The sequence below is a fragment of the Oncorhynchus mykiss genome, chromosome 6, assembly GCF_013265735.2.
Source record: "Oncorhynchus mykiss isolate Arlee chromosome 6, USDA_OmykA_1.1, whole genome shotgun sequence".
In the NCBI taxonomy this organism is placed as follows: domain Eukaryota; kingdom Metazoa; phylum Chordata; class Actinopteri; order Salmoniformes; family Salmonidae; genus Oncorhynchus; species Oncorhynchus mykiss.
In genome coordinates this window covers 83,996,800-84,024,650 of record NC_048570.1, presented here as the reverse complement: position 1 = coordinate 84,024,650, position 27,851 = coordinate 83,996,800, and the positions used below count along the sequence as shown (strand labels likewise).

At 47.5% G+C, this 27,851-nt stretch overlaps 1 protein-coding gene across 6 annotated transcripts in view; it reads left to right on the top strand.

Annotated features, from left to right (window-relative positions):
• LOC110526723 (aryl-hydrocarbon receptor nuclear translocator 2) overlaps positions 1-27,851 on the top strand; it is a 111,021-nt gene that overhangs the window by 64,774 nt on the left and 18,396 nt on the right. For all 6 annotated transcript variants that reach the window (XM_036981220.1, XM_036981217.1, XM_036981216.1 and 3 more), the window contains 6 exons: positions 2,087-2,238; positions 15,452-15,527; positions 16,785-16,908; positions 18,283-18,385; positions 18,673-18,811; positions 26,297-26,447. In XM_036981220.1, coding sequence (XP_036837115.1) covers positions 2,087-2,238; positions 15,452-15,527; positions 16,785-16,908; positions 18,283-18,385; positions 18,673-18,811; positions 26,297-26,447 — 745 coding nt within the window. The remainder of the gene's footprint in view (positions 1-2,086; positions 2,239-15,451; positions 15,528-16,784; positions 16,909-18,282; positions 18,386-18,672; positions 18,812-26,296; positions 26,448-27,851) is intronic.

Genomic DNA, 27,851 nt, shown 5'->3' with positions numbered 1-27,851 from the left:
CTCTCTCCCCTCTCTCCTGCTCTCTTTCTCTCCCTTCCCCTCACCTCCTCTCTCTCTCCCCTCTCTCCTGCTCTCTTTCTCTCCCTTCCCCTCACCTCCTCTCTCTCTCCCCTCTCTCCTGCTCTCTTTCTCTCCCTTCCCCTCACCTCCTCTCTCTCTCCTCTCTCTTGCTCTCTTTCTCTCCCTTCCCCTCACCTCTTCTCTCTCGCCTCTCTCCTGCTTTCTTTCTCTCCCTTCCCCTCACCTCCTCTCTCTCGCCTCTCTCCTGCTCTTTCGCTCCCTTCCCCTCACCTCCTCTCTCTCTCTCCCCTCTCTCCTGCTCACTTTCTCTCCCTTCCCCTCACCTCCTCTCTCTCTCTCCCCTCTCTCCTGCTCTCTTTCTCTCCTTTCCCCTCACCTCCTCTCTCTCTCCCCTCTCTCCTGCTCTCTTTCTCTCCTTCTCCCCTCACCTCCTCTCTCTCTCTCCCCTCTCTCCTGCTCTCTTTCTCTCCCTCCCTCACCTCCTCTCTACCTCCTGTCTCTCTCTATGTAGTTATCAGCCCAGCCTCAGTCGCTGACAGTAGAGTAGAAGTATTGGGATAATTGGTGGTCCGCCTTACCAGCTGCGTCCCAGATGGCGCCCTATTCCCTTTATAGTGCACTACGTGCTCTGGTCTGAAGTAGTGCATTATGTAGGGAATATAGTGCCATTTGGGGCGCACCCTCTGGGCTGTAGCACCGTCCTGCCCTGGCCTCTCACTTCTTGGGATAATCTCTCATACAGGTAATCATGACCTAGAAGACACAAACACGCACACGCACAAAAACAGAGATACAAACCAGCACGGACACACACCTTCCAGTGTCTCTGTAGGTGAATCTCACATCACTTTCAGTTCCATACACACAATGTACTGCTTAGCCCCAGGCTCAGGACAGCAGTGGTGCAGTACATAGGGAATAGTGTGCCATTTGAGATTTGCTGCCAGGAACAACAGACTGCTCCACTATCTCTTCCTGTTACCGAGGTCACAGGTCATACATTCTGACCAATAGTAGGATGCTCACTCCCTCCCTAGCCCATGTTTAAACAATGAGATATGCTCTGAATAAAAGGTGCGGTCGAAACGCGTCTAATCCACATTTGCTCAAGTCAATAAGGAAATTGTGCCTTTTTCTCAAAATTAGATTACATTTCTTCTCCCACTGTTGTTTAGCTGGTGGTGCCCTCTGTGTGAAAGGAAAACCACTCTTCCATGTCTCTGAGATTGTCCACAGAGCTTTCATTATGAATGGCCATTTCAGATCCCCCTAACTGAAAGCCATTTTGCATTTAGATGCAAAGCAGCACATCCATTAGACAGATTGACAGGTGAGGTTCACTGGTATGCTTATGGAGGGAATATCAGAGAGAGACAGGTAGGGGTGTGTGTTTGTTCATAATGGTATGGTAGGAGAGGTATGGGTGGGGAGATTAGACTGGTATGGTAGGAGAGGTATGGGTGGGGAGATTAGACTGGTATGGTAGGAGAGGTATGGGTGGGGAGATTAGACTGGTATGGTAGGAGAGGTATGGGTGGGGAGATTAGACTGGTATGGTAGGAGAGGTATGGGTGGGGAGATTAGACTGGTATGGTAGGAGAGGTATGGGTGGGGAGATTAGACTGGTATGGTAGGAGAGGTATGGGTGGGGAGATTAGACTGGTATGGTAGGAGAGGTATGGGTGGGGAGATTAGACTGGGTGGAACCGAAAACCTAAAATCTTCTGAAGTCCACCTGATTTCCACGCTCCACACCCAAGATGGAGAAACTCTCCAGGAAGACAGTCAGTTTGACGCTGATGGATTAAAGCTGACCAATAAGAAATGAATCAGCCTTTTCTGTTGAGTTCTCCCAACTCCTTCCTGCCTCAAATGACTCCTTTTTCTTCTTTGTAAGAACATTTCTCTGTTTCTCTCCGTCTCTGCAGTATGTGTTGACCCCTCCACAAACACACACGCAAGGTTCCCCTTCCCTCCATTCTAGGTGGTCAGATGGTCTGTGATGTGTCTTATGTAACCTTTGTCCTCCCTCTCTCCTTCCCTCTCTCCTTCCGTCCCTCTCCAGGTGGTAAAGTTGAAAGGCCAGGTGCTGTCTGTAATGTACAGGTTTCGTATGAAGAACAGAGAGTGGATGTTAATCCGCACCAGCTCCTTCACCTTCCAGAACCCCTACTCCGATGAGATCGAGTACATCATCTGTACCAACACCAACGTCAAGTAGGTGGACGCACACACACGGAATGAGGCGCACACACGGACCGACGCACACACACAGACCGACGCACACACACAGACCGACGCGCACACACGGACCGACGCGCACACACGGACCGACGCACACACACGGACCGACGCACACACACGGACCGACGCACACACACGGACCGACGCACACACACGGACCGACGCACACACACGGACCGACGCACACACACGGACCGACGCGCACACACGGACCGACGCGCACACTCACACTGAGTAATAAACATACACGTGTGTGTAAATTGTTGACACATGTTTCACATCCTGGGACAGAAATGGACCAGCGGAATGTTCTAGACCAGGGTTTCCCAATCTCGGTCCTGGGTGCACTTTTGAGTTTTTTTGCCCTAGCGCTACACAGCAGATTTCAAATGATCAAAGCTTGATGATGAGTTGGAAAGATGTCTTCTTTAGAATGTGTTTCTATCATGTCCAAAGGACATCCTCAATAGAAATACTGTGAAACTCCTGGCTAGTTTTTAACATCTTTGAGTGTTGTTCTCTCTGCATGTGTCTGGACTGGAATGACCCTACACACACCACTGACACTTCACTCATTGCTCTGGTTGTGAACACACAGTCACACACACACATGCACACACAGTGCTCGTTCCACCGGGACACACTGACTGACTATTAACACCAGTGTGCCAGCATACAGGTCTGCTGCCCCAGTCAGCCAGTCAGCCAGCCAGTCAGTCAGTCATAATATTGACAGTACACACTGTTGGAATGGTAGCAGTGTGTTTTACTACCAGCTGTTAAAGGTTCAGTATGGAGGATAATATTAACAGTGTTTTATTGATTCACGCCATGTTAATAAGGTGTTCAATTAAACATTTAAGGAAAGTATGTGTGTGTGTGGAACTTGGCCCATTTTCCATTCTCTAAACAGTGTGTTTTGTAGGAAGACAGGTTCCAGATTGTGTTTGTTTTGGTCCCTCAGGTTCCACAAACCTGTTGGTTGGACTCTGGGCTACAATGGAAGATATAGCCAGAACTGGGAGTACTGATCTAGGATCAGATTCCTCTATTCATGTGTTTTTATTCGTTGTGATCTAAAAGGCTAAACTGATCCTAAGTCAGCACTCCTACTCTGAGACGCTCAATACATAATGTCCCCATTGAATTTGTGCTGTGACCAGGCCTCCAGTCTTAAAAGCCTTCAGAGTTTTCTTCTGGTCCACAATGATGTGCATACCAATGTCTTTAGCCACAGCCTTTAGCCACAGCCTTTAGCAATCAGCCTTTAGCCACAGCCTTTAGCCACAGCCTTTAGCCACCAGCCTTTAGCCATCAGCCTTTAGCCATCAGCCATCAGCCTTTAGCCATCAGCCTAGAAGGACTAGAGTGACCAGTTATAATATCCCCTCTGGCTATAGCAGGCCCAGTTATCCCCTCTAGCTGGTGCAGGCCCAGTTATCCCCTCTAGCTGGTGCAGGCCCAGTTATCCCCTCTGGCTGTAGCAGGCCCAGTTATCCCCTCTGGCTGTAGCAGGTCTAGTTATCCCCTCTAGCTGGTGCAGGCCCAGTTATCCCCTCTGGCTGTAGCAGGCCCAGTTATCCCCTCTAGCTGTAGCAGGCCCAGTTATCCCCTCTAGCTGTAGCAGGCCCAGTTATCCCCTCTGGCTGTAGCAGGCCCAGTTATCCTCTGGCTGTAGCAGGCCCAGTTATCCCCTCTGGCTGTAGCAGGCCCAGTTATCCTCTCTGACTGTAGCAGGCCCAGTTATCCCCTCTAGCTGTAGCAGGCCCAGTTATCCCCTCTAGCAGATACTGTATTGAAGAGTGTATGTGTGTTTGTGCACATGTGAGTTGGTGGATGCATGTGCACGTCTGAGCGTGTTTGTGTTTACGTACACGTGTTCAGTGCGCGTGACTGCTTACCTGCAATTTTTCACCTGCACTACCGGGTCCTGGTCAGTAGGGGGCGGTAGCGTCACTGTTGATTTTGTCACCGTGCCTAGATAGAGGCCAGAGAGGAAAAGGAAAGGCCTTTTAGTGGTTGGAGAATGGGTGCAACCCTCATACCCCAGGACCATCAACATTGACTTTAAACTTGATCCTGATGCTTCCAACACTAACATCCCACTCACACTCCAGAGAACTGGGGAAACACTGGAAGAGTTCCGTTATTCCGTTTGTTTTAGATTGCTAGATTGTGATTGTTCTGCTCTCTCCTCCACCCGTTTGTGTGTGTGCGTGTGTCTGTGTGGAAACATGCTCTGAAACATCATTTTCTCAATTTCCTCAGACATTATAATGACTTAAGGAAGGTAGTAACATAATGTTTCTGGAGATCAGATTCGCGGAGTAAACATTCCTGTGTGTGTGTGTGTGTGTGTGTGTGTGTGTCTGTGTGTGCTCGTTGTGTGGGAGTGTTCTCTCTAGCTGAGGTGAGAGCCGGGGCAGTGGAAACCTGGCTGACTACAGACTGGGTTGGTAGATTTATAGGCTGCATAAAATATCTCATCTCATTCATCAACCCTCTACAACAGTTGTGAAGCTCAGCATCTGACCGCTGGGGTACCTGAGCCAGTCTCACCCAGCGACACACATATACACACACACACACACACACACAGGGTTATGAGACAGACCGTCTGGTTGTTGGTGTAACTGAGTGTTACTCTGTAGTAAATGTATTGTCCGTGAGAGACACCACTCTGTTTCTTCTCTGTCATCTCTGGTGTGCCCTCGTTCACTTCCCCTCCAAGATTTAAGAGTGTTTGATTGATGTCGAGCGACTGCCATATTTCTTTCCTATGGGCCCTGGTCAAAACCACTGCACTATGTAGGGAGTAGGATGCCATTTGGGATGTAGCCCAATGCTTTAACATTCTTGAGGGGGGAGTGAATGTGTGCACACTTCAAATATTAGGGAAAGAATATAGGGATCTGGACAATGTCGTTACTCTCCTGGGTTATACCCCCTCTCATATAGGATATCTCTTCACCAACGATAGGTTACACAATCAATCATTTCTGGAGAACTAGCTGGGCATATATCTATGTATACAGCCCATATATAACCACACACACACACAGAGTGCAGGCCGTATGTCACTACTGTGGTAGCGACTACTACTGGACCAAATAAATCAGATAAGATGTAGTTGTGGGGGAAGCCAGTGGAGAAAGCCCTGTTATTTATCAGAGCTGGCTGCAGTACACACTGTGGGCCTTGGACAATGACAATACCATACCATGCATGGTGAATCTGCACCTACAATATGCATACAACAGTATATGCATACCCCTTCAAATTAGTAGATTAGGCTATTTCAGCCACACCCGTTGCTGACAGGTGTATAATCGAACACACAGCCATGCAATCTCCACAGACAAACATTGGCTTGTATAATGGCCTGTACTGAAGAGCTCAGTGACTTTCAATGTGGCACCGTCATAGGATGCCACCTTTCCAAGCAGTCAGTTTGTACAATTTCTGCCGTGCTAAATGGTCTGTCCTCGGTGGCAACACTCACTACCGAGTTCCAAACTGCCTCTGGAAGAAACGTCAGCACAACAACTGTTCATGAGGAGCTTCATGAGATGGGTTTCTATGGCGAGCAGCCCCACACAAGCCTAAGATCACCATGCGCAATGCCAAGCGTCGGCTGGAGAGGAGTAAAGCTCACCGCCATTGGACTCTGGAGCAGTGGAAACACGTTTTCAGGAGTGATGAATCACCCTTCACCATCTGGCAGTCCCACGGACAATTCTGGGTTTGGCAGATGCCAGGAGAATGCATAGTGCCTGTTTTTCATGGTTCGGGCCCCTTAGTTGCAGTGAAGGAAAATATTAACACTACAGCATACAATGACATTCTAGACAATTTTGTGCTTCCAACTTTGTGGCAACAGTTTGGGGAAGGCCCTTTGCTGTTTCAGCATGACAATACCCCCATGCATAAAGCGAGGTCCATATAGAAATGGTTTGTCGAGATCGGTGTGGAAGAACTTGACTGGCCTGCACAGACCCCTAACCTCAACCCCATTGAAAACCATTAGGATGAATTGGAATGCTGACTGAGAGCCAGGCCTAATCTCCCAACATCTGTGCCCGACCTCACTAACGCTTTTGTGGCTGAATGGAAGAAAGTCCCCGCAGCAATGTTCCAACATCTAGTGGAAAGCCTTCCCAGAAGAGTGGAGGCTGTTATAGCAGCAATGTTCCAACATCTAGTGGAAAGCCTTCCCAGAAGAGTGGAGGCTGTTATAGCAGCAATGTTCCAACATCTAGTGGAAAGCCTTCCCAGAAGAGTGGAGGCTGTTATAGCAGCAATGTTCCAACATCTAGTGGAAAGCCTTCCCAGAAGAGTGGAGGCTGTTATAGCAGCAAAGGGGGGACCAACTCCATACTAAAGCCCATGATTCTGGAATGAGATGTTCAACGAGCAGGTGTTCACATACTGGTGGTCATGCAGTGTATCTGGATTAAAGGGAATGAGATGTTCGAGGAGCAGGTGTCCACATACTGGTGGTCATGCAGTGTATTAAAGGGAATGAGATGTTCAACGAGCAGGTGTTCACATACTGGTGGTCATACAGTGTATCTGGATTAAAGGGAATGAGATGCTCGAGGAGCAGGTGTCCACATACTGGTGGTCATGCAGTGTATCTGGATTAAAGGGAATGAGATGTTCAACGAGCAGGTGTTCACATACTGGTGGTCATACAGTGTATCTGGACTAAAGGGAATGAGATGTTCAACGAGCAGGTGTCCACATACTGGTGGTCATACAGTGTATCTGGATTAAAGGGAATGAGATGTTCAACGAGCAGGTGTCCACATACTGGTGGTCATACAGTGTATCTGGATTAAAGGGAATGAGATGTTCAACGAGCAGGTGTCCACATACTGGTGGTCATACAGTGTATCTGGATTAAAGGGAATGAGATGTTCGAGGAGCAGGTGTCCACATACTGGTGGTCATGGAGTGTATCTGGATTAAAGGGAATGAGATGTTCGAGGAGCAGGTGTCCACATACTGGTGGTCATGGAGTGTATCTGGATTAAAGGGAATGAGATGTTCGAGGAGCAGGTGTTCACATACTGGTGGTCATACAGTGTATCTGGATTAAAGGGAATGAGATGTTCGAGGAGCAGGTGTCCACATACTGGTGGTCATGCAGTGTATTAAAGGGAATGAGATGTTCAACGAGCAGGTGTTCACATACTGGTGGTCATACAGTGTATCTGGATTAAAGGGAATGAGATGCTCGAGGAGCAGGTGTCCACATACTGGTGGTCATGCAGTGTATCTGGATTAAAGGGAATGAGATGTTCAACGAGCAGGTGTCCACATACTGGTGGTCATACAGTGTATCTGGATTAAAGGGAATGAGATGTTCAACGAGCAGGTGTCCACATACTGGTGGTCATACAGTGTATCTGGATTAAAGGGAATGAGATGTTCGAGGAGCAGGTGTCCACATACTGGTGGTCATACAGTGTATCTGGATTAAAGGGAATGAGATGTTGGAGGAGCAGGTGTTCACATACTGGTGGTCATGCAGTGTATCTGGATTAAAGGGAATGAGATGTTCGAGGAGCAGGTGTCCACATACTGGTGGTCATGCAGTGTATCTGGATTAAAGGGAATGAGATGTTCAACGAGCAGGTGTCCACATACTGGTGGTCATGGAGTGTATCTGGACTAAAGGGAATGAGATGTTCAACGAGCAGGTGTCCACATACTGGTGGTCATGGAGTGTATCTGGACTAAAGGGAATGAGATGTTCGAGGAGCAGGTGTCCACATACTGGTGGTCATACAGTGTATCTGGACTAAAGGGAATGAGATGTTCGAGGAGCAGGTGTCCACATACTGGTGGTCATGCAGTGTATCTGGATTAAAGGGAATGAGATGTTCGAGGAGCAGGTGTCCACATACTGGTGGTCATGCAGTGTATCTGGATTAAAGGGAATGAGATGTTCAACGAGCAGGTGTTCACATACTGGTGGTCATACAGTGTATCTGGATTAAAGGGAATGAGATGTTCAACGAGCAGGTGTTCACATACTGGTGGTCATACAGTGTATCTGGATTAAAGGGAATGAGATGTTCAACGAGCAGGTGTCCACATACTGGTGGTCATACAGTGTATCTGGATTAAAGGGAATGAGATGTTCGAGGAGCAGGTGTCCACATACTGGTGGTCATGCAGTGTATCTGGATTAAAGGGAATGAGATGTTCAACGAGCAGGTGTCCACATACTGGTGGTCATACAGTGTATCTGGATTAAAGGGAATGAGATGTTCGAGGAGCAGGTGTCCACATACTGGTGGTCATGCAGTGTATTAAAGGGAATGAGATGTTCAACGAGCAGGTGTCCACATACTGGTGGTCATACAGTGTATCTGGATTAAAGGGAATGAGATGTTCGAGGAGCAGGTGTCCACATACTGGTGGTCATACAGTGTATCTGGATTAAAGGGAATGAGATGTTGGAGGAGCAGGTGTTCACATACTGGTGGTCATGCAGTGTATCTGGATTAAAGGGAATGAGATGTTCGAGGAGCAGGTGTCCACATACTGGTGGTCATGCAGTGTATCTGGATTAAAGGGAATGAGATGTTCAACGAGCAGGTGTCCACATACTGGTGGTCATGGAGTGTATCTGGACTAAAGGGAATGAGATGTTCAACGAGCAGGTGTCCACATACTGGTGGTCATGGAGTGTATCTGGACTAAAGGGAATGAGATGTTCGAGGAGCAGGTGTCCACATACTGGTGGTCATACAGTGTATCTGGACTAAAGGGAATGAGATGTTCGAGGAGCAGGTGTCCACATACTGGTGGTCATGCAGTGTATCTGGATTAAAGGGAATGAGATGTTCAACGAGCAGGTGTCCACATACTGGTGGTCATACAGTGTATCTGGATTAAAGGGAATGAGATGTTCAACGAGCAGGTGTTCACATACTGGTGGTCATACAGTGTATCTGGATTAAAGGGAATGAGATGTTCAACGAGCAGGTGTCCACATACTGGTGGTCATACAGTGTATCTGGATTAAAGGGAATGAGATGTTCAACGAGCAGGTGTCCACATACTGGTGGTCATACAGTGTATCTGGATTAAAGGGAATGAGATGTTCGAGGAGCAGGTGTCCACATACTGGTGGTCATGGAGTGTATCTGGATTAAAGGGAATGAGATGTTCGAGGAGCAGGTGTCCACATACTGGTGGTCATGGAGTGTATCTGGATTAAAGGGAATGAGATGTTCGAGGAGCAGGTGTTCACATACTGGTGGTCATACAGTGTATCTGGATTAAAGGGAATGAGATGTTCGAGGAGCAGGTGTCCACATACTGGTGGTCATGCAGTGTATCTGGATTAAAGGGAATGAGATGTTCGAGGAGCAGGTGTTCACATACTGGTGGTCATACAGTGTATCTGGCTTAAAGGGAATGAGATGTTCGAGGAGCAGGTGTCCACATACTGGTGGTCATGCAGTGTATCTGGATTAAAGGGAATGGCAGCATTGTAATGGAGAGTGTGTATTCTAACAGCTCCAACAGTGTTGTAGCAGCTGCATGGTAGTGTGGTCTATGTTCCAACGGGCTTCCTGACTGTCCTTTAGCCTGCAGGAGTGCAGAGGGAGATGACTTTGGAGCCATGACAGACCCACACCTCACACACTGCCCCGTCTCAGTGTGCCTCAGTTGTTGATCAAGCCAAACAGAGCCATCTGTAATAATTAGTCATGTTGGCTGGCTCTAGGTAGGAACCATAAACTGAGATGTTAGAGGCTAGCCTCCACTTCTGTTCCTGTTTCTGGGACTGTTTCTCTTTAGGAAGTCATCCGTGGAGGGCTTTTGTGTGTCCGTGTGTGCATTGGTATTGTTACCATGGCTACAAGCCTCAGGCTGCCCGATTGCACCCTTGCTACATCCCATCAGCCACTGCTGCGTGACCTGGCTGCTTCCCTCAGAACTCCACTATTAGGCCAGCTCTGAATGTGTGGGCAGAGAACACACACACACACACACACCATAGCAGCCAAGTCACCAATGAAGCCATTCCCTTTCCACTGTTTTAACCCCGCTGTAGTTTACCCAGGGGCATCAGAGCAGAACCACAACAAATTATAAACCTTAGCCACTCATCTGCATCACACACACACACACACTTACACACGCACATACAAGTGCGCATGTACAAGTGCACACACACACTTACACACTTTCAAGCATACACACACACACGTACAAGTGCACACACACACTTACAAACACACACATCAGACACACACACTCTGAACCTCTGGTCCTGATGTGAAATAAATAAATAACCGGTTCCATTTTCATAATGTGTCTTCCTGACCGTGTGATGCAGAGTACTGTAGAGGTGGTTCAACAGGAGAGTGTAACTGTGTTGTAGAGGTGGTTCAACAGGAGAGGGTGTAACTGTGTTGTAGAGGTGGTTCAACAGGAGAGTGTGTAACTGTGCTGTAGAGGTGGTTCAACAGGAGAGGGTGTAACTGTGCTGTAGAGGTGGTTCAACAGGAGAGTGTGTAACTGTGCTGTAGAGGTGGTTCAACAGGAGAGGGTGTAACTGTGCTGTAGAGGTGGTTCAACAGGAGAGGGTGTAACTGTGCTGTAGAGGTGGTTCAACAGGAGAGGGTGTAACTGTGCTGTAGAGGTGGTTCAACAGGAGAGTGTGTAACTGTGCTGTAGAGGTGGTTCAACAGGAGAGTGTGTAACTGTGCTGTAGAGGTGGTTCAACAGGAGAGGGTGTAACTGTGCTGTAGAGGTGGTTCAACAGGAGAGTGTGTAACTGTGCTGTAGAGGTGGTTCAACAGGAGAGGGTGTAACTGTGCTGTAGAGGTGGTTCAACAGGAGAGGGTGTAACTGTGCTGTAGAGGTGGTTCAACAGGAGAGTGTGTAACTGTGCTGTAGAGGTGGTTCAACAGGAGAGGGTGTAACTGTGCTGTAGAGGTGGTTCAACAGGAGAGGGTGTAACTGTGCTGTAGAGGTGGTTCAACAGGAGAGTGTGTAACTGTGCTGTAGAGGTGGTTCAACAGGAGAGTGTGTAACTGTGCTGTAGAGGTGGTTCAACAGGAGAGTGTGTAACTGTGTTGTAGAGGTGGTTCAACAGGAGAGGGTGTAACTGTGCTGTAGAGGTGGTTCAACAGGAGAGGGTGTAACTGTGCTGTAGAGGTGGTTCAACAGGAGAGTGTAACTGTGCTGTAGAGGTGGTTCAACAGGAGAGGGTGTAACTGTGCTGTAGAGGTGGTTCAACAGGAGAGTGTGTAACTGTGCTGTAGAGGTGGTTCAACAGGAGAGTGTGTAACTGTGCTGTAGAGGTGGTTCAACAGGAGAGTGTAACTGTGCTGTAGAGGTGGTTCAACAGGAGAGTGTGTAACTGTGCTGTAGAGGTGGTTCAACAGGAGAGTGTGTAACTGTGCTGTAGAGGTGGTTCAACAGGAGAGTGTGTAACTGTGCTGTAGAGGTGGTTCAACAGGAGAGGGTGTAACTGTGCTGTAGAGGTGGTTCAACAGGAGAGTGTGTAACTGTGTTGTAGAGGTGGATCAACAGGAGAGGGTGTAACTGTGCTGTAGAGGTGGTTCAACAGGAGAGTGTGTAACTGTGCTGTAGAGGTGGTTCAACAGGAGAGGGTGTAACTGTGCTGTAGAGGTGGTTCAACAGGAGAGGGTGTAACTGCTGTAGAGGTGGTTCAACAGGAGAGGGTGTAACTGTGCTGTAGAGGTGGTTCAACGGGAGAGGGTGTAACTGTGCTGTAGAGGTGGTTCAACAGGAGAGGGTGTAACTGTGCTGTAGAGGTGGTTCAACAGGAGAGGGTGTAACTGTGCTGTAGAGGTGGTTCAACAGGAGAGGGTGTAACTGTGCTGTAGAGGTGGTTCAACAGGAGAGTGTGTAACTGTGTTGTAGAGGTGGTTCAACAGGAGAGTGTGTAACTGTGCTGTAGAGGTGGTTCAACAGGAGAGTGTGTAACTGTGCTGTAGAGGTGGTTCAACAGGAGAGTGTGTAACTGTGCTGTAGAGGTGGTTCAACAGGAGAGTGTGTAACTGTGCTGTAGAGGTGGTTCAACAGGAGAGTGTGTAACTGTGCTGTAGAGGTGGTTCAACAGGAGAGTGTGTAACTGTGCTGTAGAGGTGGTTCAACAGGAGAGGGTGTAACTGTGCTGTAGAGGTGGTTCAACAGGAGAGTGTGTAACTGTGCTGTAGAGGTGGTTCAACAGGAGAGTGTGTAACTGTGCTGTAGAGGTGGTTCAACAGGAGAGTGTGTAACTGTGCTGTAGAGGTGGTTCAACAGGAGAGTGTGTAACTGTGCTGTAGAGGTGGTTCAACAGGAGAGGGTGTAACTGTGTTGGAAACTTGGAGCCAGCTTGGCTGGACGTATTTTTGCACATTCTTCAGAAGTTCAAACATCCTCTGGAGTTTTCCTGGCCAAGTGTTATCCATCTTAGTCCAGGTGACCCTCTGTGTGCTCACCCCTCCTCCCTCCCTACATCTCTACCTCCTATTCTCCTCTTCTGGGAGAGAGAGAGAATATTCACTGCAAGTGTCTCTTTGAGAGGACACTAAGCAGCACTTGACATAATGGGGTTTTGAAGTAGTTTGTTTTCTTCAGTGGAAGCTCTTTATTCCTAGTGACAGGTGTTTTTGATCTGGACACAAACACACAGGCCGTCATATATTCTAGTTACTCACATTAGGTCTGTTGTCAGACGCTAGGCTCTTATAGGCTGTGACGGCCAGGGCCACTAAGTTCAGAACAGCACCAGTCTATGTACACTGCTAGGGGACGCTTTCATGTTGTTAACACAAGTGTTTCCACCTCTCTCTCTTTGACATTCAGGAATTGATTTGAGGCAGGAAAGGAGGAAGTAGTTTCTCTTTCTCATTCTTTCTCTTAGATATTCAGTCATTTATTTGAGACAAGAAAGGAGGACTGTTGTGATGTACTTAGAGAGAGAAAGCAAAAAGAGACCAACAGAGATGAGCTGTCAATTTCCTAAGGTCTCTCTGTCTGTGGACTCAAACCCAAATGGTCCTCTGTAGTCTAAAGTGGCCTCCTCCTCATCACGTCTCCTCAGAGAGAGAGAGCTGTATACTTCTCATGGCAGGAGAAGAAAAACAGTTTGTTTCTCTCTGGGTAAATAGGAAATGTCAGGGTTGGATGCTCCAGAAAAGAACTTAGCAGGAAATCACTCCAAGGCTTCTGAAATTAAGGGCCTGAATTAGATGCTGTGGTGCAATTTGCCAGCGACAAATGGATTCGAGGCACAAGTGTGTGTGTGTGTAAAGTTTATCTGCCTGTTTGTGTGTGTTTGTATGTGTGTGTGGTGAGTGAGAGAGAAATACAGACATTCTGTTGCCAGCTTACTAATGATGCATAAGAGCTGACAGGAGACATTCTGTCTGGAAATGGTTTGGAGTTTAAAAACGGCTCTTGAAACATCTTATTGCCGCCACATTGACTATTGGGAATATTTGTTTGCATGCAGGTGTTGCTCTTCTCCTTTAGGCATTCAGAATACACTGACTCTGCAGCAATGGATGTATCCCAGCTGGTACCCTAAGAATGCACTACTATTGACCAGGGCCCATAGGAAGCTATGAAGGGAAAAGGGTGCCATTTGGGACACAGATCATGTTATTCATTACATCCCAAAAGGCTTGTTTTTGAGAGTACTGAATTAGAATCTGTTGTTTCCCAGTGTGTAGAAGATAGTTAGAATCTGTTGTTTCTCAGTGTATAGAAGACACAGTTAGAATCTGTTGTTTCACAGTGTATAGAAGACAGTTAGAATCTGTTGTTTCTCAGTGTATAGAAGACACAGTTAGAATCTGTTGTTTCCCAGTGTATAGAAGACAGTTAGAATCTGTTGTTTCCCAGTGTATAGAAGACAGTTAGAATCTGTTGTTTCCCAGTGTATAGAAGACAGTTAGAATCTGTTGTTTCCCAGTGTATAGAAGACAGTTAGAATCTGTTGTTTCCCAGTGTATAGAAGACAGTTAGAATCTGTTGTTTCCCAGTGTATAGAAGACACAGTTAGAATCTGTTGTTTCACAGTGTATAGAAGACACAGTTAGAATCTGTTGTTTCCCAGTGTATAGAAGACAGTTAGAATCTGTTGTTTCACAGTGTATAGAAGACAGTTAGAATCTGTTGTTTCCCAGTGTATAGAAGACAGTTAGAATCTGTTGTTTCACAGTGTATAGAAGACACAGTTAGAATCTGTTGTTTCACAGTGTATAGAAGACACAGTTAGAATCTGTTGTTTCCCAGTGTATAGAAGACAGTTAGAATCTGTTGTTTCCCAGTGTATAGAAGACACAGTTAGAATCTGTTGTTTCACAGTGTGTAGAAGACACAGTTAGAATCTGTTGTTTCACAGTGTATAGAAGACAGTTAGAATCTGTTGTTTCCCAGTGTATAGAAGACAGTTAGAATCTGTTGTTTCACAGTGTATAGAAGACAGTTAGAATCTGTTGTTTCACAGTGTATAGAAGACAGTTAGAATCTGTTGTTTCACAGTGTATAGAAGACAGTTAGAATCTGTTGTTTCACAGTGTGTAGAAGACACAGTTAGAATCTGTTGTTTCACAGTGTATAGAAGACAGTTAGAATCTGTTGTTTCACAGTGTATAGAAGACACAGAATCTGTTGTTTCCCAGTGTATAGAAGACAGTTAGAATCTGTTGTTTCACAGTGTATAGAAGACACAGTTAGAATCTGTTGTTTCCCAGTGTATAGAAGACACAGTTAGAATCTGCTCCTTGTTAAGAGGCAGAGCCTGGACAGCTGTGAGTAGGGAGAGAGAACTAGAGCAAGGGAAAGAGAGAAAACAAGGGAATGATAAAGACAGAAAGGGATGGAGAGGAGAGAGCAGTCTGTTACCCCCTATAGTCATTCAGCACAGATGGACAGACCAGCTTGTAGTCTGTATTTAATAGTACATTTACAAAGGACCCTTAGGTTTTTCCAGTCCGTCAATGTTCTGATTTGTTCTACAGCCGTTAGGGTGCCAGGTGTGGTATCTTGCTGGTACGTTCGGATGCTGGTGTTTTGCTATTGTGTATCACTAACTTGACCATCTGTTACTAATAATACAATCTAAAGAGGAAACATATCAAAGTGATGGTATTGTGTTAATGTGTATTAATGTGTTGTCATTGTGTGTGTTCTCCAGGCAGCTCCAACAGCAGCAGCAGGCAGAGCTGGAGGTCCATCAGAGAGACGGCCTGACAGCCTACGACCTATCACAGGTACCCCACAGGACCCCTGTAGCTGCCTGTTGATAATACAACATATAACATTGTGTCTTCCCTATACCTACTGTACCCAGTGTAGCTTACTTACCTGTCCATACCCCTGGCTTTTCATGCTAGACAGCTTCTGAAGCTGTTGATTGTATATCATTAAAGGCCCAGTGCAGTCAAAAATGTGATTTTCCTCTGTTTTATATATATTTACATACTATGATGTTGGAATAATACTGTGAAATTGTGAATATTATGATAATGCCCTTTTTTAGGTTAAGAGCTATTTGAAAAGACCGCCTGAAATTACAGCCTGTTTTTGGTGGGATGGAGTTTTGGTCTGCCTGGTGACATCACCAGGTGGTCAATTAGTTAATAGACCAATAAGAAAGAGTTCCAAACCTCTCTGCCAATAACAGCTAGTTTTCCGTTTTCCTCTCACAGAAATTGCTCTTTGCTAAGAAGCTATTTTTGTTTCTTTATGACAATTTTTAATTGAAAAATGGCTGCATTGGACATTTAAGAGGCTCAACTGGATAACAGGCTTGGGGTCAATTCCATTTTAATTCAGTCAGCTCAGGAAGTAAACAGAAATGGAATTATTCCTCAATGATTGTCTGAGGGGGAAAAAACATTGAAATTAGAATTTCAGTTTAGCTCCTCAACTGACTGAATTCAAATGGAATTGATCCAAATCCTGCTGTATAAATACTTTCTAGTGTTTCATTAAGTGAAGAGGTCCTTCCCCACTCTCTTTCTAGCTGTTGACTGTACATCAGTTTCTAGGGTTTCATTAAGTGAAGAGGTCCTTCCCTCCTCTCTTTCTAGCTGTTGACTGTACATCAGTTTCTAGGGTTTCATTAAGTGAAGAGGTCCTTCCCTCCTCTCTTTCTAGCTGTTGACTGTACATCAGTTTCTAGGGTTTCATTAAGTGAAGAGGTCCTTCCCTCCTCTCTTTCTAGCTGTTGACTGTACATCAGTTTCTAGGGTTTCATTAAGTGAAGAGGTCCTTCCCTCCTCTCTTTCTAGCTGTTGACTGTACATCAGTTTCTAGGGTTTCATTAAGTGAAGAGGTCCTTCCCCACTCTCTTTCTAGCTGTTGACTGTACATCAGTTTCTAGGGTTTCATTAAGTGAAGAGGTCCTTCCCCACTCTCTTTCTAGCTGTTGACTGTACATCTGCAAGGGGGATATACTCACACCCTTGTATAAATAAAGTTAGTATTACTAAATGAAGTGATCCTTCCCTCCTGTCTCCCTCCAGGTGCCCGTTCCCAGTGTGGGAGGAGGGGTTCACGAGGCGGGCAAGAACACTGACAAGACGGACACCATGTTCTCACAGGAGAGAGACCCACGCTTCGCTGACATGTACTCCGGCATCTCTGGCTGTACGACATCTAGTTATTTTCTCACCTCTACTCGTCGTGTGTGTGTGTGTGTTTAGATAAGTGTTAGTCAGCCAGTGTGTGTTGAAAGGCCCATGGTAGACGGTTGGTTGTGATGGTGGTCTTTCATCCAAGGGAGAAATGTAAAACAACCTCCACACAACTCAATCAGAACTGAACTTTCTCTCGCTCTCTCTCCCTCTCCATTCCCTCCCTCTCTCTGACTGTGGTGTTTTTTTTAGCTCTTTCTCCCTCTCTCTGAATGTTTCTGTTTGTCTCTCTCCCTCCCTATCTCTGTCTGTCTCTCCCTCTCTGTCTCCCTTCATCTCTCTTTTTTCCTCTCTGTCTGTCTATCTCTCTCTCCCTATCTCTCTCTCTCTCCCTCTCTCTCTGTCTGTCTCCTCTCTCTCTGTCTCCCCCTCTCTGTTTCTCTCCCTCTCTCTCTCTCTCCCTCTCTCTCTCTCTCCCTCTCTCTGTCTCTCTGCATTTCTTTCTCTCTGTATGTCTCTACCTCTTTCTAAATGTCACTCTTTCTAAATATATTTATCTGAATATCTGTCTCTCCCTCTATATATCTCTCTCTATAAACGGTGTGTGTATTGTCTCTCCCTCTATATATCTCTCTCTATAAAGGGTGTGTGTATTGTGTCTCTCCCTCTATATATCTCTCTCTATAAATGGTGTGTGTATTGTGTCTCTCCCTCTATATATCTCTCTCTATAAACGGTGTGTGTATTGTCTCGCCCTCTATATATCTCTCTCTATAAACGGTGTGTGTATTGTCTCTCCCTCTATATATCTCTCTCTATAAACGGTGTGTGTATTGTGTCTCTCCCTCTATATATCTCTCTCTATAAACGGTGTGTGTATTGTGTCTCTCCCTCTATATCTCTCTCTCTATAAACGGTGTGTGTATTGTGTCTCTCCCTCTATATATCTCTCTCTATAAACGGTGTGTGTATTGTCTCGCCCTCTATATATCTCTCTCTATAAACGGTGTGTGTATTGTGTCTCTCCCTCTATATATCTCTCTCTATAAACGGTGTGTGTATTGTGTCTCTCCCTCTATATATCTCTCTCTATAAACGGTGTGTGTATTGTGTCTCTCCCTCTATATCTCTCTCTCTCTATAAACGGTGTGTGTATTGTGTCTCTCCCTCTATATATCTCTCTCTATAAACGGTGTGTGTATTGTCTCTCCCTCTATATATCTCTCTCTATAAAGGGTGTGTGTATTGTGTCTCCCTCTATATATCTCTCTCTATAAACGGTGTGTGTATTGTGTCTCTCCCTCTATATATCTCTATAAATGGTGTGTGTATTGTGTCTCTCCCTCTATATATCTCTGTAAACGGTGCGTGTATTGTGTGGTTCCAGCTGGTGAGAAGAAGATGATGGTTCCTTCGTCTACAGCAGGAGGTCAGCAGCTGTACTCCCAGAACTCTCCCTTCCAGCCAGGACACTCTGCCAAGAGCTTCAGGTACACCTCTCTTTGGGTCTGTGTGGGTCTCTGTGGGTTGTGTGTGGGTCTGTGTGTACGTGCATGCATGCACATTAGCGTGCGTGTTTTAAAGTTGAAAGCCGTGGGGGAAGACAGGGCCTCAGGTGATGGTTAAACAACTGAGCAGACTAGAGTTGACAGATGTGAACAGTTAAATGTGTTGTTAAAGTATAAACTAAATATGACCGTCTGCATGGGGTCTATATAAAGGCTCTCATATCACACATTTACTTGGAATGCTGTCTGTCTGTCTGTGTTTTACACAGCTCCTCAGTGATCCATGTCCCGGGGGTGAACGATATCCAGCCGTCGGGATCGTCCAATCAGAACCTAGCTCAGATCTCCAGACAGCTCAACCCAGGACAGGTGGCCTGGACTGGCAACAGACCCCCGTTCTCTGGCCAGGTACACACACACACACACACACACACACACACACACACACACACACACACACGCACACACACACACACACAGGACTAACAACAGACTCTACCTTCTCAGGCCAGGTCTCTCACACACAGGACTAACAACAGACCCTACCTTCTCAGGCCAGGTCTCTCACACACAGGACTAACAACAGACCCTACCTTCTCAGGCCAGGTCTCTCACACACAAGACTAACAACAGACCCTACCTTCTCAGGACAGGTCTCTCACGCACAGGACTAACAACAGACCCTACCTTCTCAGGCCAGGTCTCTCACACACAGGACTAACAACAGACCCTACCTTCTCAGGCCAGGTCTCTCACACACAGGACTAACAACAGACCCTACCTTCTCAGGCCAGGTCTCTCACACACAGGACTAACAACAGACCCTACCTTCTCAGGCCAGGTAAAACACACACAGGACTAACAACAGACCCTACCTTCTCAGGCCAGGTAAAACACACACAGGACTAACAACAGACCCTACCTTCTCAGGCCAGGTCTCTCACACACAGGACTAACAACAGACCCTACCTTCTCAGGCCAGGTCTCTCACACACAGGACTAACAACAGACCCTACCTTCTCAGGCCAGGTCTCTTACACACAGGACTAACAACAGACCCTACCTTCTCAGGACAGGTCTCTCACACACAGGACTAACAACAGACCCTACCTTCTCAGGCCAGGTCTCTCACACACAGGACTAACAACAGACCCTACCTTCTCAGGCCAGGTCTCTCACACACAGGACTAACAACAGACCCTACCTTCTCAGGCCAGGTAAAACACACACAGGACTAACAACAGACCCTACCTTCTCAGGCCAGGTCTCTCACACACAGGACTAACAACAGACCCTATCTTCTCAGGCCAGGTCTCTCACACACAGGACTAACAACAGACACTACCTTCTCAGGCCAGGTCTCTCACACACAGGACTAACAACAGACCCTACCTTCTCAGGCCAGGTCTCTCACACACAGGACTAACAACAGACCCTACCTTCTCAGGCCAGGTAAAACACACACAGGACTAACAACAGACCCTACCTTCTCAGGCCAGGTATCTTACACACAGGACTAACAACAGACCCTACCTTCTCAGGCCAGGTAAAACACACACAGGACTAACAACAGACTCTACCTTCTCAGGCCAGGTAAAACACACACAGGACTAACAACAGACCCTACCTTCTCAGGCCAGGTCTCTCTCACACAGGACTAACAACAGACCCTACCTTCTCAGGCCAGGTCTCTCACACACAGGACTAACAACAGACCCTACCTTCTCAGGCCAGGTCTCTCACACACAGGACTAACAACAGACCCTACCTTCTCAGGCCAGGTCTCTCACACACAGGACTAACAACAGACCCTATCTTCTCAGGCCAGGTCTCTCACACACAGGACTAACAACAGACCCTACCTTCTCAGGCCAGGTCTCTCACACACAGGACTAACAACAGACCCTACCTTCTCAGGCCAGGTCTCTCTCACACAGGACTAACAACAGACCCTACCTTCTCAGGCCAGGTAAAACACACACAGGACTAACAACAGACCCTACCTTCTCAGGCCAGGTCTCTCACACACAGGACTAACAACAGACCCTACCTTCTCAGGCCAGGTCTCTCACACACAGGACTAACAACAGACCCTACCTTCTCAGGCCAGGTCTCTCACACACAAGACTAACAACAGACCCTACCTTCTCAGGCCAGGTAAAACACACACAGGACTAACAACAGACCCTACCTTCTCAGGCCAGGTAAAACACACACAGGACTAACAACAGACCCTATCTTCTCAGGCCAGGTAAAACACACACAGGACTAACAACAGACCCTACCTTCTCAGGCCAGGTCTCTCACACACAGGACTAACAACAGACCCTACCTTCTCAGGCCAGGTCTCTCACACACAGGACTAACAACAGACCATACCTTCTCAGGCCAGGTAAAACACACACAGGACTAACAACAGACCCTACCTTCTCAGGCCAGGTCTCTTACACACAGGACTAACAACAGACCCTACCTCCTCAGGCCAGGTCTCTCACACACAGGACTAACAACAGACCCTACCTTCTCAGGCCAGGTCTCTCACGCACAGGACTAACAACAGACCCTACCTTCTCAGGCCAGGTAAAACACACACAGGACTAACAACAGACCCTATCTTCTCAGGCCAGGTCTCTCACACACAGGACTAACAACAGACCCTACCTTCTCAGGCCAGGTCTCTCACACACAGGACTAACAACAGACCCTACCTTCTCAGGCCAGGTCTCTCACACACATGACTAACAAGAGACCCTACCTTCTCAGGCCAGGTCTCTCACACACAGGACTAACAAGAGACCCTACCTTCTCAGGCCAGGTCTCTCACACACAGGACTAACAACAGACCCTACCTTCTCAGGCCAGGTCTCTCACACACAGGACTAACAAGAGACCCTACCTTCACAGACCAGGTCTCTCACACACAGGACTAACAACAGACCCTACCTTCTCAGGCCAGGTCTCTCACACACAGGACTAACAACAGACCCTACCTTCTCAGGCCAGGTCTCTCACACACAAGACTAACAACAGACCCTACCTTCTCAGGCCAGGTAAAACACACACAGGACTAACAAGAGACCCTACCTTCTCAGGCCAGGTCTCTCACACACAGGACTAACAAGAGACCCTACCTTCTCAGGCCAGGTCTCTCACACACAGGACTAACAAGAGACCCTACCTTCTCAGACCAGGTCTCTCACACACAGGACTAACAACAGACCCTACCTTCTCAGGCCAGGTCTCTTACACACAGGACTAACAACAGACCCTACCTTCTCAGGCCAGGTAAAACACACACAGGACTAACAACAGACCCTATCTTCTCAGGCCAGGTCTCTCACACACAGGACTAACAAGAGACCCTACCTTCTCAGGCCAGGTCTCTCACACACAGGACTAACAACAGACCCTACCTTCTCAGGCCAGGTCTCTCACACACAAGACTAACAACAGACCCTACCTTCTCAGGCCAGGTCTCTCACACACAGGACTAACAACAGACCCTACCTTCTCAGACCAGGTCTCTCACACACAGGACTAACAACAGACCCTACCTTCTCAGGCCAGGTAAAACACACACAGGACTAACAACAGACCCTACCTTCTCAGGCCAGGTAAAACACACACAGGACTAACAACAGACCCTACCTTCTCAGGCCAGGTAAAACACACACAGGACTAACAACAGACCCTACCTTCTCAGGCCAGGTCTCTCACACACAGGACTAACAACAGACCCTACCTTCTCAGGCCAGGTAAAACACACACAGGACTAACAACAGACCCTATCTTCTCAGGCCAGGTAAAACACACACAGGACTAACAACAGACCCTACCTTCTCAGGCCAGGTCTCTCACACACAGGACTAACAACAGACCCTACCTTCTCAGGCCAGGTCTCTCACACACAGGACTAACAACAGACCCTACCTTCTCAGGCCAGGTCTCTTACACACAGGACTAACAACAGACCCTACCTTCTCAGGCCAGGTCTCTCACACACAGGACTAACAACAGACCCTACCTTCTCAGGCCAGGTAAAACACACACAGGACTAACAACAGACCCTACCTTCTCAGGCCAGGTAAAACACACACAGGACTAACAACAGACCCTATCTTCTCAGGCCAGGTCTCTCACACACAGGACTAACAACAGACCATACCTTCTCAGGCCAGGTAAAACACACACAGGACTAACAACAGACCCTACCTTCTCAGGCCAGGTAAAACACACACAGGACTAACAACAGACCCTACCTTCTCAGGCCAGGTAAAACACACACAGGACTAACAACAGACCCTACCTTCTCAGGCCAGGTAAAACACACACAGGACTAACAACAGACCCTACCTTCTCAGGCCAGGTCTCTCACACACAGGACTAACAACAGACCCTACCTTCTCAGGCCAGGTAAAACACACACAGGACTAACAACAGACCCTATCTTCTCAGGCCAGGTAAAACACACACAGGACTAACAACAGACCCTACCTTCTCAGGCCAGGTCTCTCACACACAGGACTAACAACAGACCCTACCTTCTCAGGCCAGGTCTCTCACACACAGGACTAACAACAGACCCTACCTTCTCAGGCCAGGTCTCTTACACACAGGACTAACAACAGACCCTACCTTCTCAGGCCAGGTCTCTCACACACAGGACTAACAACAGACCCTACCTTCTCAGGCCAGGTAAAACACACACAGGACTAACAACAGACCCTATCTTCTCAGGCCAGGTCTCTCACACACAGGACTAACAACAGACCCTACCTTCTCAGGCCAGGTCTCTCACACACAGGACTAACAACAGACCCTACCTTCTCAGGCCAGGTCTCTTACACACAGGACTAACAACAGACCCTACCTTCTCAGGCCAGGTAAAACACACACAGGACTAACAACAGACCCTACCTTCTCAGGCCAGGTCTCTCACACACAGGACTAACAACAGACCCTACCTTCTCAGGCCAGGTCTCTCACACACAGGACTAACAACAGACCCTATCTTCTCAGGCCAGGTCTCTCACACACAAGACTAACAACAGACCCTACCTTCTCAGGACAGGTCTCTCACACACAGGACTAACAACAGACCCTACCTTCTCAGGCCAGGTCTCTCACACACAGGACTAACAACAGACCCTACCTTCTCAGGCCAGGTCTCTTACACACAGGACTAACAACAGACCCTACCTTCTCAGGCCAGGTCTCTCACACACAGGACTAACAACAGACCCTACCTTCTCAGGCCAGGTCTCTCACACACAGGACTAACAACAGACCCTACCTTCTCAGGCCAGGTCTCTCACACACAGGACTAACAGACCCTACCTTCTCAGGCCAGGTCTCTCACACACAGGACTAACAACAGACCCTACCTTCTCAGGCCAGGTCTCTCACACACAGGACTAACAACAGACCCTACCTTCTCAGGCCAGGTCTCTCACACAGGACTAACAACAGACCCTACCTTCTCAGGCCAGGTCTCTCACACACAGGACTAACAACAGACCCTACCTTCTCAGGCCAGGTCTCTCACACACAGGACTAACAACAGACCCTACCTTCTCAGGCCAGGTCTCTCACACACAGGACTAACAACAGACCCTACCTTCTCAGGCCAGGTCTCTCACACAGGACTAACAACAGACCCTACCTTCTCAGGCCAGGTCTCTCACACACAGGACTAACAAGAGACCCTACCTTCTCAGGCCAGGTCTCTCACACACAGGACTAACAACAGACCCTACCTTCTCAGGCCAGGTCTCTCACACACAGGACTAACAACAGACCCTACCTTCTCAGGCCAGGTCTCTCACACACAGGACTAACAACAGACCCTACCTTCTCAGGCCAGGTAAAACACACACAGGACTAACAACAGACCCTACCTTCTCAGGCCAGGTAAAACACACACAGGACTAACAACAGACCCTACCTTCTCAGGCCAGTTAAAACACACAGACCTGAACATGTAGCAGAGATGATTTGTGTTGTGAGTAGAGTCAGACAGAATCCAGAAATCTGAAACTGTATAAATATCTATAGAATCACTCCAGACTTGGTTCCATTCCAGATCTAATGCCTAGGTGTTGTAGGTGTTTTCTAGTCAGGCAGACGACACACTGATCACACACGGACTCCCATAGCTACTACAGAATGTAGGCACCTCTGCTTTGGTTGACAACAGGAATCCTCTACTGCTAGCCAATAGCATCATTAGCATTTCTAATGAAATGCGTTTCAGTGGTCGCTATGCAGATTCTCTCTCTCTTTCTCCTCGCTTCAGTGAATCTCATCAGCAGAGCCTGGTAATGGTGTGTGTGTGTGTGTGTGTGTGTGTGTGTGTGTGTGGGGGTGTGTTTTCTCTGATCTGCATATCGGACCACACGACATGCGTGCTAAGGGGAGTGTGTTGAGCATATGGTGTTTAGCAGGCTCATTTGTCTTCTCAACCTACACCAGTAACACACACACACACGTCTCTCTGCTAGTCTAGTAAAACACACACGTCTCTCTGCTAGTCTAGTAAAACACACACATCTCTCTGCTAGTCTAGTACAACACACACGTCTCTCTGCTAGTCTAGTACAACACACACGTCTCTCTGCTAGTCTAGTAAAACACACACGTCTCTCTGCTAGTCTAGTACAACACACACATCTCTCTGCTAGTCTAGTACAACACACACGTCTCTCTGCTAGTCTAGTACAACACACACGTCTCTCTGCTAGTCTAGTAAAACACACACGTCTCTCTGCTAGTCTAGTAAAACACACATCTCTCTGCTATTCTAGTACAACACACACGTCTCTCTGCTAGTCTAGTACAACACACACGTCTCTCTGCTAGTCTAGTAAAACACACACGTCTCTCTGCTAGTCTAGTACAACACACACGTCTCTCTGCTAGTCTAGTACAACACACACGTCTCTCTGCTAGTCTAGTAAAACACACACGTCTCTCTGCTAGTCTAGTAAAACACACACATCTCTCTGCTATTCTAGTACAACACACACGTCTCTCTGCTAGTCTAGTACAACACACACGTCTCTCTGCTAGTCTAGTAAAACACACACGTCTCTCTGCTAGTCTAGTACAACACACACGTCTCTCTGCTAGTCTAGTACAACACACACATCTCTCTGCTAGTCTAGTAAAACACACACGTCTCTGCTATTCTAGTAAAACACACACGTCTCTCTGCTAGTCTAGTACAACACACACGTCTCTCTGCTAGTCTAGTACAACACACACGTCTCTCTGCTAGTCTAGTAAAACGCACACGTCTCTCTGCTAGTCTAGTAAAACACACGTCTCTCTGCTAGTCTAGTAAAACACACACGTCTCTCTGCTAGTCTAGTACAACACACACGTCTCTCTGCTAGTCTAGTAAAACACACACATCTCTCTGCTATTCTAGTACAACACACACGTCTCTCTGCTAGTCTAGTACAACACACACGTCTCTCTGCTAGTCTAGTAAAACACACACATCTCTCTGCTAGTCTAGTAAAACACACACGTCTCTCTGCTAGTCTAGTACAACACACACATCTCTCTGCTAGTCTAGTAAAACACACACGTCTCTCGGCTAGTCTAGTAAAACACACACATCTCTCTGCTAGTCTAGTACAACACACACGTCTCTCTGCTAGTCTAGTACAACACACACGTCTCTCTGCTAGTCTAGTACAACACACACGTCTCTCTGCTAGTCTAGTACAACACACACGTCTCTCTGCTAGTCTAGTAAAACACAAGTCTCTCTGCTAGTCTAGTACAACACAAGTCTCTCTGCTAGTCTAGTACAACACACACGTCTCTCTGCTAGTCTAGTACAACACACACACTCAACTCTTTTTCCTTCTCTCTCTCTTCATCCAGTCCACTAAGGCCCAGTCCAGTCCGTTTGGGATAGGCTCCGGCCACAGTTACCAAGGAGACCCATCTTCCTATAGCCCCCTGTCCTCCCCTGCCACCTCATCGCCCAGCGGCAATGCCTACTCTGGACTGGCCAACCGGAGCACGGCGTTCGGTAAGCACCAGCCAATCACAGCAAAGCATTCCATCAAAAAGATGTTTGTCTCATTCTCTTCCAGGATTTATCCAATCATGTTTGCTCAGTGATAACATCAAAGGGTGTGTGTGTGTACATACTCTGGGATGCTGGCCTTTCATACTGGGATGCTGGCCTTTTAGGCAGAGTTGCAAAGAAAAAGCCATATCTCAGACTGGCCAATAAAAATAAAAGATTAAGATGAGCAAAAGAACACAGACACTAGACAGAGGAACTCTGCCTAGAAGGGCAGCATCCCAGAGTCGCCTCTTCACTGTTGACGTTGACACTGGACAGAGGAACTCTGCCTAGAAGGGCAGCATCCCAGAGTCGCCTCTTCACTGTTGACGTTGACACTGGACAGAGGAACTCTGCCTAGAAGGGCAGCATCCCAGAGTCGCCTCTTCACTGTTGACGTTGACACTGGACAGAGGAACTCTGCCTAGAAGGGCAGCATCCCAGAGTCGCCTCTTCACTGTTGACGTTGAGACTGGACAGAGGAACTCTGCCTAGAAGGGCAGCATCCCAGAGTCGCCTCTTCACTGTTGACGTTGAGACTGGACAGAGGAACTCTGCCTAGAAGGGCAGCATCCCAGAGTCGCCTCTTCACTGTTGACGTTGAGACTGGACAGAGGGACTCTGCCTAGAAGGGCAGCATCCCAGAGTCGCCTCTTCACTGTTGACGTTGAGACTGGACAGAGGGACTCTGCCTAGAAGGGCAGCATCCCAGAGTCGCCTCTTCACTGTTGACGTTGACACTGGACAGAGGAACTCTGCCTAGAAGGCCAGCATCCCGGAGTCGCCTCTTCACTGTTGACGTTGAGACTGGACAGAGGAACTCTGCCTAGAAGGGCAGCATCCCAGAGTCGCCTCTTCACTGTTGACGTTGAGACTGGACAGAGGAACTCTGCCTAGAAGGGCAGCATCCCAGAGTCGCCTCTTCACTGTTGACGTTGAGACTGGACAGAGGAACTCTGCCTAGAAGGGCAGCATCCCAGAGTCGCCTCTTCACTGTTGACGTTGAGACTAGTGTTTTGTGGGTACTATTTAATGAAGCTGCCAGTTGAGAACTTGTGAGGCGTCTGTTTCTCAGCAAGACACACTAATGTACTTGTCCTCTTGCTCAGTTGTGCACCAGGGCCTCCCACTCCTCTGTGGGACAGTTTGCACTCTTCTGTGAAGGGAGTAGTACACAGTGTTGTACGAGATCTTCAGTTCTTTGGCAATTTCTCACATGGAATAGCCATAATTCCACAGAACAATAATAGGCTGATGAGTTTCAGAAGAAATTTCTTTGTTTCTGGCCATTTTGAGCCTGTAATTGAACCCACTAATGCTGATGCTCCAGATACTCAACTTGTCTAAAGAAGGCCAGTTTTATTG